Source organism: Lagenorhynchus albirostris, chromosome 8 (genome assembly GCF_949774975.1).
Source record: "Lagenorhynchus albirostris chromosome 8, mLagAlb1.1, whole genome shotgun sequence".
NCBI lineage: Eukaryota > Metazoa > Chordata > Mammalia > Artiodactyla > Delphinidae > Lagenorhynchus > Lagenorhynchus albirostris.
The window spans coordinates 61994442-62008298 of record NC_083102.1 but is presented as its reverse complement, the minus strand read 5'-3'; the positions used below and the strand labels follow the sequence as shown (position 1 = coordinate 62008298).

The 13857-nt window shown below is 37.7% G+C and overlaps 1 protein-coding gene across 1 annotated transcript in view; it reads right to left on the bottom strand.

Moving 5' to 3' along the window:
* Positions 1-9080: 9080 nt before the first annotated feature.
* The window catches only part of NXPH1 (neurexophilin 1), a 292256-nt gene continuing 287479 nt past the window's right edge, over positions 9081-13857 (bottom strand). Inside the window, exon 3 of the mRNA XM_060156117.1 lies at positions 9081-10790. Coding sequence (XP_060012100.1) covers positions 10029-10790 — 762 coding nt within the window. The 3' untranslated portion in view covers positions 9081-10028. The remainder of the gene's footprint in view (positions 10791-13857) is intronic.

The following is a 13857-nucleotide window of genomic DNA, read 5'->3' as shown; positions in this document are numbered from 1 at the left end:
TTCATTTGGTAAATGCTTTCTCCTTCCACTAGATTCTAAGCTGCCTGAGGGCAGGGACCTTGTCTGTATTGTTCACTGATGTATCCTCAGGACCTATACCAATGCATGACACATAGTAGACATTCCATAAATCTGTGTCAAATGAATAAGTGAATACTTGAGTGAAAAGTTAAGCAGATGGCTCAGTACCACCCCCTCCTTGGCCTCCATGTCCCCCTCTAAAGGCTCAGAAGGCACCTCTTTGGAAATTTAGGGATTCTTGGAACACGCTTGTAAACCATGAATCTAGTTCTAGAAACATTTTTTTTTTAAACAAATATACAAGCAGAAACTCCTAAGAAGAGTGGGCAAAGTATAATTACAGTGTAATGGAAAGAGTGTTAGACTTGAAGCCTGAGTTAGGTTGAGCTCTATTCTCACTACCAGGCATTTCCCTTGACAGGGCCCTGTAAAATATCCTCAACATTCTATTCCTTTCAGTGTGCCAGTGCTTGGAAATAAGCTCTATATTTATTCATAACCTGTAAAAACATGACTGAGAAAGGGAGGATAAAAAGAATGATTAAAGGTGTGAGTTGAAAATATTTACCTTTTCACCATCTCCTTCATATCTCTATAATTATCCCTTTCATCCAAAACCATTATTTATAAAGGTTATTTAAGCCAATATAAAATTAAAGATTTATATTGGGGCTTCCCTGGTGGTGCAGTGGTTGAGAATCTGCCTGCCAATGCAAGGGACACAGGTTCGAGCCCTGGTCTAGGAAGGTCCCACATGCCGTGGAGTAACTGGGCCCGTGAGCCACAACTACTGAGCCTGCGCGTCTGGAGCCCGTGCTCCGCAGCAAGAGAGGCCGCGATAGTGAGAGGCCTGCGCACCGCTTTGAAGAGTGGCCCCCATTCGCTGCAACTAGAGAAAGCCCTCGCACAGAAATGAACACCCAACACAGACAAAAATAAAATTAATTAATTAATTAAAAAAAGAAGACTAAGTAGTCATGGCTATAAAAAAAAATTTATATTGGATGGAAATCATCATATAGGTCACAAAATCCTCCTGCATTTTAATAAATTACTTTGTCCTTCAGTATAGGTATCTCTAGATTAAAACATGTCTGTTTCAGAATCAGTGTGCTAGGGCTGCACCTTCCACAAAACAGATATCAACACCTTCTATCAAATGAATGAAAATATCTAGCAGATGTTAATTTCAAGTCACATTATCAATTGTGGAATAGATGTAATTTTTACCTTTCTACAACTTAATTTTTATCTTAAGCCCAAACTCTACCATACGGAGAACACTAAAATCTCAGCCAACTGAAGCCAATTTAAGCCTATCTAGGGGCTCTCCAACCTATTCCCAAAATTACAAAAAACTTTCACATGGTGTTGGCAAGAGATGACACCTGATCCTCATTCCTCATCAGCCCACACAGGCCTCCCAGAGACACATATCCATCTGGGCTCCAGTAGTCAGGTCTGGTAGACTGCTCCTGCCAATCCTGTCCCAAACTCAAGGCCTTGTGGGTATACTGGGCTCTCTCAAGTTTACACCACTCTAAGATAACAAAAGAAAACTTCGTTGTTTTCATGACACTTTTTATATCCCATTTCCAATGGCCTAGATACTCCGCACAGCGATCTCAACTCTGCTGCAAGACTTCCAGCTTCCCTAGATTCCATCCCAAAATATTTCTATTCTCAGAACAAAGCCCGAGAGCACGAGGCTCTTTCCCAGAATCATACTGGTATTTATAATCTTGCCTTCCACGAGTAAATTCCTTTTCTTCACCCTGTAAACAAGGAGCACCTATTCTGAGTGTGAGAAATGAGTATGGAGGAACTGGCTCTGTATAATCTTAACTTTTTCTATTACATATAAAGTAGAATTTGTGCTCTAATGCTCCAAGGTCTCCCTTTTTATATACTTCACCCAAGCTAAAAGAAGAGAAAGCAACAAACACTTTTTTTGGTCAAACCCAATAACTCTGCTAAATTTTGAAAAAAAAAAAACTCACAGAAGCAGCGAGTTGGAAAGCTGTAGTTGCCTATGTCAAGGAAAGCCCACGTGGTCCAAAGAAGTAAATGCATGTATGGAGGGGTTGGGAGCATTACTTCAAAAGGCCCTGCATGAAAAATAGCTGGCAAATACCAAGGAAGGAAGGAAGGAGGAAGGGAGAAAGGGAGGGAAGGAAAAACCTGTGAACTCAAGAAAATGAAGAACTATATTTGTAAACTCAACTCATCCCTTAGTTTTCATAACTTACGTACAGTAAAATATTATAAACATTACAGATTGAAACACAAGTGTTATTTTAATGATATATTTGATTTTTACCTAAAATCTGTGGAAAAATGAAAAGGTGGAGCTCAAGCTCAGTTAACAATGAAGAGAGGGCTCATAAATTATTTACGACATGATAGAATTTCAGGACAGTTAAACCAATGGAGTATAACTTGCCTTCACACTTAGGGGTTCTCTCAAAGTGTGCTAATTTTGAACATGAGCAAAACATGAGTAAGAGAAAAAAGAGGAACACATATCACTGTTACAGGCAGAGGGCCAGGGTATTAAGAGTATTCTAAATCCCTGTTTTTGTGTTTAGAGCTAAGTCTTTAAAAGACTTGAGGAATTAAAGCAAGAAAATTGTTACAATTTTTTCGGTGTGTTTGTTTCAAGAATAAGACGCAGCAAAAGAAAAACTAAGTATGTCAGCAAAGAAGATTGAGCAAATCCTTCCGAATCTCCCCATCCACTAAGCTTTACATAGAAAATAAAATGTGGTTTTGTTTTCCCTCTGTGAGAAAAAGACTTTAAAGCTTAGAGCAGAAAGGCAAAAAGACACATTTTGAAATGATACAAAAAGTTGACTGAAAACCATATTAAAATTACTTGACTCATTTTTGAGGAAAAATGGAAACCATGGTCTGAAATTTCCTAAACATACAGGAAGATTTCCCTGAAAGGAGATTCTGACGCAGGGACTGGGTGACGGTGACACTGACACACTGACACACACACACACAGGTTTGGGGGGCCACAACGGGTTGGCTGGCCTGGGCTGCCCAGCCACCGCAGAGGCGACTAACCGGGCCACACGGGACTCTGAGGGGCCTGGACAAGTAAGAGAAACAGCAAGCCGCTGAAGAAAAACAAATGGATTCAAGGAATTTTTCATCTCTTCTTTATATAATTATACTATATGTTCATACTAGATGTGCTAATTTTGCATATACGTTTTTTCACAGAGTAACAGAGAGAAGTAGCAGCTTCAAAGTCAGACTCTGGGGTCCTGAAGATGGGATTTGACTCCTGGATGTATCACGAGTTGTACTGCTTTGGGCGAAGTCACTCCATGTCTCCAAGCATCAGACTTTTCACGGCAAGGGGGGCCTCGGAAGAGTCTCTATAACCTCGGCTTAAGTGAGGGGACACACGGAAATGGCCGGGCACAGTCAAGGGCTCATCCTTACGTGTTCAACAACTATTAGCCATTATCAGAAACTTGCACTCCTTTCTCTTTTGGGTGAAGAAAGTAAGAGAGAATAATAACTGCTTACCTCACGTAACAAGTTTATGAGGCACTGCGGCTCAGACGGCAACACAGATACTGAACTCGGCTCCTCCCACGGACAAACTGAGTCGACAGCTACATAGGGAACGATTTTCTCTGAGAAAAACCCCCAAAACTCGTGGAGCCGCTGCTGCACGGCGGGCGAGCAGAGGGAAACCGCATCAACGCAGGTAGAAGGCTGAGACACAGTCTTTCCACGGTGACCCACAATCTGAGCGAGCTCAGAACCTGAAGCTTCTCCCTGAGGACCGAAGGAGTCCTACTGCACGGCGGGTACGCCAACTATTAAGACCTGCACCTGAGAGGCAAGCCCTTAAAAGGCCTCGCTTGGAAAAATCTCGAGAGAGCGCATGCCCATGAGCTCGCGAGAACCACGGGCTGCGGCCACGGAAGGACGGCTCTTAAAGGGTCCGCACACAGACTCACCTGCCACAGTGCCCAGCACAGAAGCAGCCCTTTGAAAAGTGCCATAGTTTGTGTGAAAGAAGCTTATTTGCTAATTTTAAAGCAGGTCGACTGAGGGGCAGGGGCTTGCTGGGATCCCCTCTGGCAACGGAGGCTGGTGGGCACCATCTTCACTAAAGCAGGCAGGAGCCATTTTTTTTTCTTGTTAAAATCAAACCCAAATGGAGAACAGGCTTGAAAATTCCCTGAGCAGGCAAAACCACTTAAGTAATCCAAACCTTAATTTAGCTTATTTTGCAACACTAACTTGACCTGAGTCATTTCATGCTTATGGCTCTGGAAATCATAGGCAAAACTTAAACCGTTTCCCAAAATTGATATGAGGTAACCGCTAACCAATGCCCTATCATTGAAGAGAATTCAAATATAACCAGTCACTGTGAAGAATAAACAGTCACTGCCTTCTCACTACATAAGCTGCTTTATAACAATGTACTCCTGATCCTCATTCCATGTTCTGGTTTGAGTGCTGCCAGTTTGCAAACTGCCCTTTTGGTGTGTGCACAATAAACTTTTATTAATTACTACTTCAGGGATTTATTGGTCTTACTTCTGTTATTTCTGAACATTTACCAGTTCATAGCATTAAGAGTGGGATCCAAAGAAGACCCCGTATGACCCTGAGGCTAGTGAGCAAACTCATGCTGGTACCTACAGAGTCCACTGAGTTCACTGCTTTCTTGTCAACCCTGGAATTTGAGGGTAATTCTCTTTTGGGCCCAGGCTCTGCTGCCTTTGCATTTTGAGCTGTCCCACTTTATTGTGCATACCTCTATTTTGTTTGTTAAAGCTTCTTGGTAAGTCACCCCATTCTGTTCAAAAGTGAGGAAAATGTGAGTCCCGGTGTTTTGGAACAGCTGTTAAGAAACTCCCCTTGCAGTTATGAACTCTCAGGGAATCTAAATGCAAAGATGGTTTCCACGTGGTCTAAAACTTTTTCTCCATCTCGCTCAGAAAACTCCTGCCTTCTATATGTATACCCCCTATGGATCAGAATCTTGTGCCTTTTTGGAAAATGGGTGAACTTTTGGATAATTTGGAATTGTGGTGGCCACTTGGAACTTTAATTTGGATAAGTCTACCTTGAGGCACATTCTTGGCAAGAGAGAATCTCAGACCTCCCAGAGACAATGGAATGCAGTCTTTGATCATACAGAGAAGCTTCTAAAAGACAAAATGACTCCAAAAATAGCTCTAAAACCATACAAATAAAAACTCTTTAGGAAAAAACTTCAATAAATAGTGTTGGGAAAACTGGACAGCATATGTAAAAGAATAAAAACCGGACTACTATCTTACACTGTACACAATTTCTTTTTTGCCTTCTACCGAAAACTTTTATAAAGTGCATAAAAGAAATTAATTGTAATAATAAAACTGAATTTCAGAAAATTGGCAAAGTGAATCTTGGCAGTAACAGAAACAATGGTAGATATATATGTATATTACATATACATACATACATATTTAAAACTTATTTGAGAATAGAGGCTCTCTAACAACTTTCTGGCATTATTTCTTGAAATAGTCACTCTCTCAATGGCCAAATTTACTCATGTGTTTGGGTCTAGGAATTTGAGTATCAAAAATCAGTAATTCCAGTTGTCTATTGAGGCGCCTTACACAGAATTAGGAATTAGAAATCCAGCAACTGTCAGGTGAGGTTGATGTGAACAGAGCTTTGGCTGTATGTCTAATTTTGGGAGAATGTACACTTGGCACCTCCAACCATGACAGCCACTACAGCCAATGAAAGGAAGTCTCTGTATCCTTTGCCTTTAGGGCCTTTACAGTCATCCTGCAATCCAGAAGTAATAAAGGGCATAATCCTCTAAATGCAGAATTATAAATATTAAACTGCTTTCCATCAAACTTGGCCAGTTACTTGGCACAAGTACTCTCCTAATTTTAGGTGATTTCTCTAGACTTTGTTCACACAAACACATTGAAACTAAAACTCTCATGGGATTTCTGTTCTTTGCCATCCTAGTAAAAATAAAAGTAACTGTAAATTTGTTACTTAAAAGTATTTCTGATAGTACTGGATATAAAAAGCAATGATACACCACAATTTTAAATTGAGAAGGACTGTTTTCCTTATGCTCCCAAGCCCTGAAATCATTCTTTGATATGCATGTGACTCCTGAGAAAAGCTGACCTAGCAATCAGTTTTTCAGGATTCAGTTCTGTTAAGGTCCTCAATTTTTGTCACCTACAAACTAGGTAAATAGTAATATTTTTTATGCAAATTAATGCGTTTAAATGTTTAATTTTGATCTACTGATTTTCATTTTATTTGAATAAAAATATAAAGATAAAAATAAATATAAAATAGATAAAAAGACTGATAATTGAACAAATATCAATAAATGTCTGAAACTAGTACATTAACCAAGTCTTTCCAAAGTTAATAAACACAGCCATTTGAATTTGCTTCAGGCTAAAACTTGTCATTCAGAGTTGATGGTGGAGATGCAAATTGTTTCTCCAAAGAGCTGTTTATATCGGTTAAGCTGCTGCTTACGTGTAAAGCAGTGGGGAAAAGGGAAAAGACAAACACTTTCTCAGGCTTCTCATGATTTTTTTAATCTATCTGTGTAAAAATATGGCTTACAGTTTATTGCTGAAATGTAGGAACCTGAAGACTCCTGTCCACAGTTTTAAATTTAACAAGTATTTCAATTACTTCCAGAATAATCACTTCCAGAACTTTAGTACTGTACTATTAATAGTTATGCTCCTTCTACTCATGCAGAGAAATTCTCACAGGAGTCATGGACCCCAAAATGCCCAACTGAAACCATACCATGACAATTCATTGCTTTTTATCATAAATAGATAAAGCAGTAACTTGTATCATTTTTCTTCCATGAGGTGAGAAGTTGCAATAATCATTTCTTTATAATAATTTCAATTTTACTAAAATGTTTCTGAAAATAACAATAAATGATGACACACCCATGTTTGCATCAGATGCTATCTATTTCCATCTTGACTTTTTTTCTATATCTTAGCAAAGGTGTGAAAGAATATTTAAGACTCTAGAAAAAGCAATTTCCTTAGGGAAGCTTTAAGTTTATTTTTTCCAAATAACAAATGATTTTCTAGCATAACTAAAACTTAACTAACCAGTTTGTTGAAGCAACAAGTTGGCCTAGTAAAGTTTTTAATGCGAACCTTTGAATTTTCTTACTCATCATCTTTCTTCATCCTCTTCCTTGTCTAAAATAGAAGTATATTAGATACAAATAATCTTTTGAATCAAAGTTCTATATCATCACAACTTTTCTATATCACAGATGGAGGTGCTGATGATATTGGAGTTTGGGATATGTGAGTACAGGCCCAGAAAAAGTCTTAAAAGTTTAAATTTTTAAAAATTGGAATCTTCATTAGGGAATTGCTAATTTTCTCCTTTTTCCTTCTAAAGAAAAACTACAGAAAAATAATTCAATGCATTGTTAATTAGCTGCATTCTATATGTTTATAAAAATGTAAAAGCAATATTTCATAAGAACTTTGGAGAGTAGGGCAGATGGGTGAAGACTGAAGCATATATTTTTTTTTTTCTGAAACATATTTTCATCTTATCTTGAATGCTGGATTACAGGACAGATTACACCACATAATGAAAGTCACAGGCCACTAATCAAATGATCCAAAAAAAAAAGAAAAGATTTTTGCCTTCTTTCTTATCCTCCTTTTTGTTAAGAGAGAACTGACTCTTAAGTGATCACTTTGATAAATAAACCCCAGAATAACAAGGTTTAATCTGTGGAAAATATGTTCTGCAGCTGGGACTCATGAAGCTCTTCCTGCCAATTGTGCCAGAGAAGTCTGTTGTAACATCAGCTTCTAAATTCCACAGCAAATTAATTAATACATTGATATAAATGGTTGTCTAGCTATGTTGGAGGATTTTGAGAGATGGACACTTAACAGAATGATGTGTCTTTAATTGGCAATTAAAGGCTCTCTTCAGTCAAATCAGTCATTGAGTTCTCACTTTAGAACTCTGTGGTATTGGGTTCCCTGTAGAACTTCTATTATTCTCTGTATGAAAACATACTTACCCCTATGCAGCATGAAGGGAAAATGAGAATGGGTGAATGTTCTTAATTTGACCTCTTTAGTTAACCTTTGAGAATTTTCATATCCCAATCCCCAATTTGTGACCTTAAGTATGGGTTATTACTTTACATATTTTTTCTTCTGTTTATTTTGCTGGGATTGTGTATGGTAATTAGTTTTAAAAAGTAAAGCTTAATGCCCCAAAATAATGCTATATAGATAAATCGATCCCTTTTGCTATATGTAAATTGAGCATAGAAGCCCTTCACTGTAATTGTAATTTTCTCAGTTGAGTCAATACAGTAGAATCAGGGAAAGTCAGCCACAATCTTCAGACATCTTGGCTTTCTTTTAAGGAAAAAAAAAAAATTACCTTCTCAATATTCTGCTAAATAAAGACGCTGTACAAGAAAACAACAACAACAACAACTAGCTATAATTAATTTAGGAGACCTCAATCATCTCCTTATGTTCATTGATTTTTGGTATTCTTGGACAACTAGCATGACAGCAAACCAAAAATGTATGTAATACTGAATGCCACAACTGTTTCCCAGTTTTGAGACTTAAACTCCTAAGTTGTTTTGACTGGGCAACTAATAGCAATTTAGATAGTTCTGTACAAATTTAGAGACATGAGATGCAAAACCATGACTGTATTCCAACACATTTTTCTTGTCAGAACCATTTAAATCACCATCTTACACAAGTACATATTGAAACTCAAATTTAAGCATTTTATTTTTATGTACATTTCACTTGTCCAGAAATAAAATATCTAAATACAGACAGACTGTAATGTTGTATATGTATAGCTGTCAACAATACTTGAGCTGAATAAATGCTTTGTACATTAAGTTTGTCTTTTTAATGGGGTTCACAGCTACATTGATAGAATGGATTCCTCATATCCTTTTTTTTTCTTTTTTAACCAATAACAAGCAGAGAGACAAGTACATAGTTAATATTAATAAGCAGCTCAAATAACACTTGGTTAAACTATGTACAATACAAACCATTCATACAAATGAAGACTAGGATATTGAATTTGTTACAATATGTGTAGTAAAGATAAGACAGACACATAACTTACATGGTGTCTGTCAGGCATTTCCCTTCTTATATAATGATCAGAACTTATTTTAAGCAACCTTAGCTGGTCTCAACTTTGCAAAAGTCCAATGATTGGTGATGAAAGCTGTAATCCAGTGTCTGCCCACGTGTAAATTCCAAATGTCTGCTCATCTTTACTGAGAACAGGCTCCCTCCATAGAAAAAAGAGCCATCTTGTATCACCTTGAATGTGCCTACTGAATGCTGGAAAAAGTTACTACACTTGTTGTGTTCATAAAATAAAGAATACTGAGCTCTAAAGACACATTTTTTTTCCCAATTTTAACAAGCATATACTCCTACAGTAGTATTTACCAGTACAGCTACTCCAAGCAGTAGAAATGCATGAGTGGGGATTATTGATTAGCATGTACTCAAGACTTTAAAGGAGATTTCCATAACAGCAAGTGCTAAAAACCATTCACTGTCTAGTTAATCCTTTTGCTTGATGATCGTTTATCCTGAACCATTATGAGTCAGACAACGAAAGCCCTCTTGACAAGAATCATGACGGATGCCAGCTGAAATGTATATGAGAGTGTGTCTGTGTACATCTATGTGTGAGAGCATGTCTTCAAGTGTGGCTTTAGAATCTGTGGTGATTTACAACTATACTGAGAGATGAAGCTGACTGGGCAGAAATTACATCAGATTGTTTTCCACGAGCGTATTTGCAGCCAGTTGACGAGAGCAGCAGTGTAGACACATTCCAGGCAACAGATGGGACCTTCCTCTTGAGGTAACAGCCCTGTCATGTGACCTTGAATTCCTCAGGCTTCAGTCTCACCCCTACATTCATCCTCATCCAGAGGGGAAGTAAGGTGTGTCGCTGTGGTAGTTGTAGTCGGGGCACACTTTCTGTACGAGTTTATAATCTGTACTATAAAAGGAAATGTAAATACAGATCACCTTAAAGGGCTTGGAGCAGAGCCAGGACACATGACTTTGGGTCTGCTCCTGGTAACAGGTTTTTGAAGGGTCATAGTTGCAGAGTGTGTTCTTGGTAGCCTTGTCAACCTTTTCATATTCAATGCGACAATTAAAGGACTTGGAATCTTTGGCATCAATCACGGTTTGCTGTGCCAAGTCGAATTCCACTATTTTCGTAGGGGGCACCAAGCTGACAGATACGTTCCCTTGACCAGTGGAATTATGCCTGAAATAAACACTAAATGTCCCATTGCCATGATCTACAATTTTCCCAGTTATCAATAGGTTTAGCTTCACTGTTTTGATGTTGGAATGAAAATCACCCCATCCAAACATTTTCTTAAACTTGCCCGTCTTAACAATGGGCCTTCGCTTGGCCCTGGGCCGAGGCTCTTGAAGGTCTGTGGAGTTCCTCAGCCAGTCCCAGAGGTCTTGCTCAGAATAAGGTTCTGGGGTGTCATATCGCAGGTCTAAATCTGTATCATTTTCTTTGCCACGAAAAGTCTGTGACAGGAGTCGGCTGATAGACAAGTCTTTGCTGCTTTCTGTCCATATATGCTTTAGTGTGGATTTGCTGCTTCCTGATTTTAGAAGTTCTGACTTTCCACCATTTGTTAAATTGGCACATGTGACCTGCAAATGGAACAGAAAAATGGCGTTTACATCTCTGTATCTGAGAACACCCAACACAAAGATCCAAGCCCTTTCTCAGAGGCTGGGAATTAAAGTACCTTCAGCACCTAGCCAATATTTATTAGGCCATGATAAAGTACCACTTCTATTTCATACAATGATGGGAGAGAGGGGGTGTAGGTGGATAAAAGCCACTAAACATGACAGAAAGACTATATAAAAACATTTGACGAGAAAAAGGCCACCTAACATGAATAAAGCAAATTAAATTCAAACATAAATCACACTAAAGTAATTACTTCTCAGCACCAAAATCCAAACACTCTTAAAATAAAATTTTACAAACGATTATGTTACTTTTTTACTTCAAGATCACCATAAGCTTTATAATAGTATGATTCTCAGAAATACGTCGACTGACGTACTATAGGCTTTTGGTAGTCCACAGCCACAGTCACATAAGGAAAGTTAGTTTGGCAAGGAGGCTGTAGTATATTTTATCTGGTCAAAACAAAATAACATGTTTATGATCACCCATTATTAGCAAGAAACATACTGTATAAGACAATTGTTTCCATTAAGGAATTTAAAATGCGATCTAGGAAGACAAACATTAACTGATAAGAGTAGTGCAGATCTTTTGATTTTAGAGTTTATTTTTGTCTTTGTTTGTTTTGTTTCAATGAAATTTAATCAATTGGTCAAACATCCAAATCTGTACTTGCCTAATTCTATAGGCATTGTTCTTATTGCAGCCTCTATATTTATCTTTAGTATAAAAGAAATGAATACATATCCTAATCTCTAGAATTACATAGATAGTTTCCCATTCTTCAGGTGGCAAAAAGAATAAATACAAGCATGCATTTGGTAATGGCTTGGTACTTGTGTCTCATCATCAACACAGTTGATCAAGGAGAGGGGCTGTAATGAGATGCATCATGGTGCGCTGGCTCATGAAGCAGTAATGAAATTGTCCCAAAGAAGAAGTGAAAAGGGATTTAGAGTTCATTTACCAGCAGCATATAGGGAGTAAAAAAAAAAGGGAAGTGTCAGATTTCAAGGAGAAAGAACCAACCTATTGAAGAGGATGCTAAGATTCTGATAGCAGAACAACCTCTGATTTTCAGGTAGAATAGAAATTTACTTCTAAATTATACTCTCCACAGCTATAGTGATTATGACTCTGGAGTCTGACACCCGGGAATTCCAATCCAGGCTGTGATCCTTCACAGCTGTATAGTGTGGGCAAGTTGCTTAACTTGTTTATACTTCTGTTTTTCTCTTCTACAGAGTAGGAGAATGATGCTGCTTTCCCTCACATGGCTGTTTTGAGAATTAAATAGGACACTCCATTTAAAGCACTAATGGACAGTCACCTCGACACGATGAGTGTTCAACATTAGTATTCTAACTATTATCATCCTCAAACATTTTATCTCTGAATTCCACTGGCTAATATTTTATGTAAATGAATAACTTACAGTAGGATTTGAGAGCAAAGGGTATCTTTATAAGAAAATCTCCCTTTTATATAACCAAAAACCTAAAGCAAACAATTTAAATATATATATACTTTTGAAAGTGCTGCTGTAACAATCTAAAAACATAACAAGTTGAGTAGATAGTAAAACTCAGGTTAATAAGACATGAGCATAAGTTCATCTATTAAACTGTTCAACTATCAAATGCAATAAATGTATTAGCCTTCAATGGTGTGATGTGAACAGCTTCCAGTGGTGCAGACAGTCAAGAAACCTCTCTGGAATATCTCAGTTTGGGTACAGAATCAAAGCAGGTTGTAGTCATCAACACTGCCTTCAATATTCTTATTCTCTCTTCTCTTCCCTTTCAGGGCAATGTCTCAAAGAGAATACCAGTCATGAAAAATCAGGGAGGGTCCTTAGGAAAGTCCCCAGATCTGTTCAGTATACAAAACACTGATTCATTCTGTCTTATTAATTCAATAACTATATAGTGAGATTCCGCTAATATTCAGTAAAATAATAGTAATACAAAGGTAAATGAAACATGGTTCTTGCCCTCAAGATGTTCAAAATCTAATAGTGAAATCAGTTAAGCAAATAGCAGTGTGATGTAACCAACACTATGTATGATATTCTTGGAGTCATAGTCAAAGTTAAAAGGTAGAGAAGATGTAACAGAGGAGATGATACTCAGATCTGGCAGATAAAAAAGAGGTTCAGAACTTCAACAGATAGTGAATAGGCCAGAGAAGTTCTCCTAAATATAAGGAACATACCACGTAAAAGTAAAAAGTTGAGAAGGAACATGTCACACGTAAGAATGGAAAATTGTTCCTTACCTCTGAACATTAGGGAGAATTGACTGGGAGGATAAAGAGAAGAAAAGGTTGCAAGAAGTCAGCAGAACCTGAAGAAGGTAGGCTAGGGTCAAATTATGAAGGTTCTAGGGTCAATTTGTGAAGGCATTTAAAATTATTATTATATATGATGGGGAATCCCTAAATTTCGGCATGTTTTGCTTTTAAGTAGGTCATCCTGGCTGTAGAAAAATCACCGATTGGACATTGAAAGGTGGATTGGTAGGGAGAGAACTTGAGGGAATAATTAGTTAAATAACAAATTGCAATACTTCATTCGAGAAAGTAAATGAGCTTGAACCAAGGCAGTGGCAGAGAAAAAGAAAAAGAAAAAATGGATATAAGAGATATTTTAGAGGTAGGATTAACTCAACTTGATGATTTACTGGCTAAGCAGGAGCAGGAAAAAGTTGCAAATTAATGAGTTTGCTCACATCTGTAAGGAATACAAAAGTAACAAGTTAAAAAAAAAGTATAAACACTTGAAAAGAAGCCTCTTGATTTTTGAATTCACTACAAAGGACCTTCTTGGAGCAAGTTTCAGTAGTGGTAAAGAGACGATGTAAGATGACAAAGAACAGCAGCAAGCTTAACACATCTACTCCCAGATGCAATCAGGAATCCTTGGCTTTCTCACTCTATTATATTGCTTACATCTTAAGCATTTTCATTTTTGCAACACATAAATGTACACATAAAATTGAAATCGATTTTGAGCCTTAC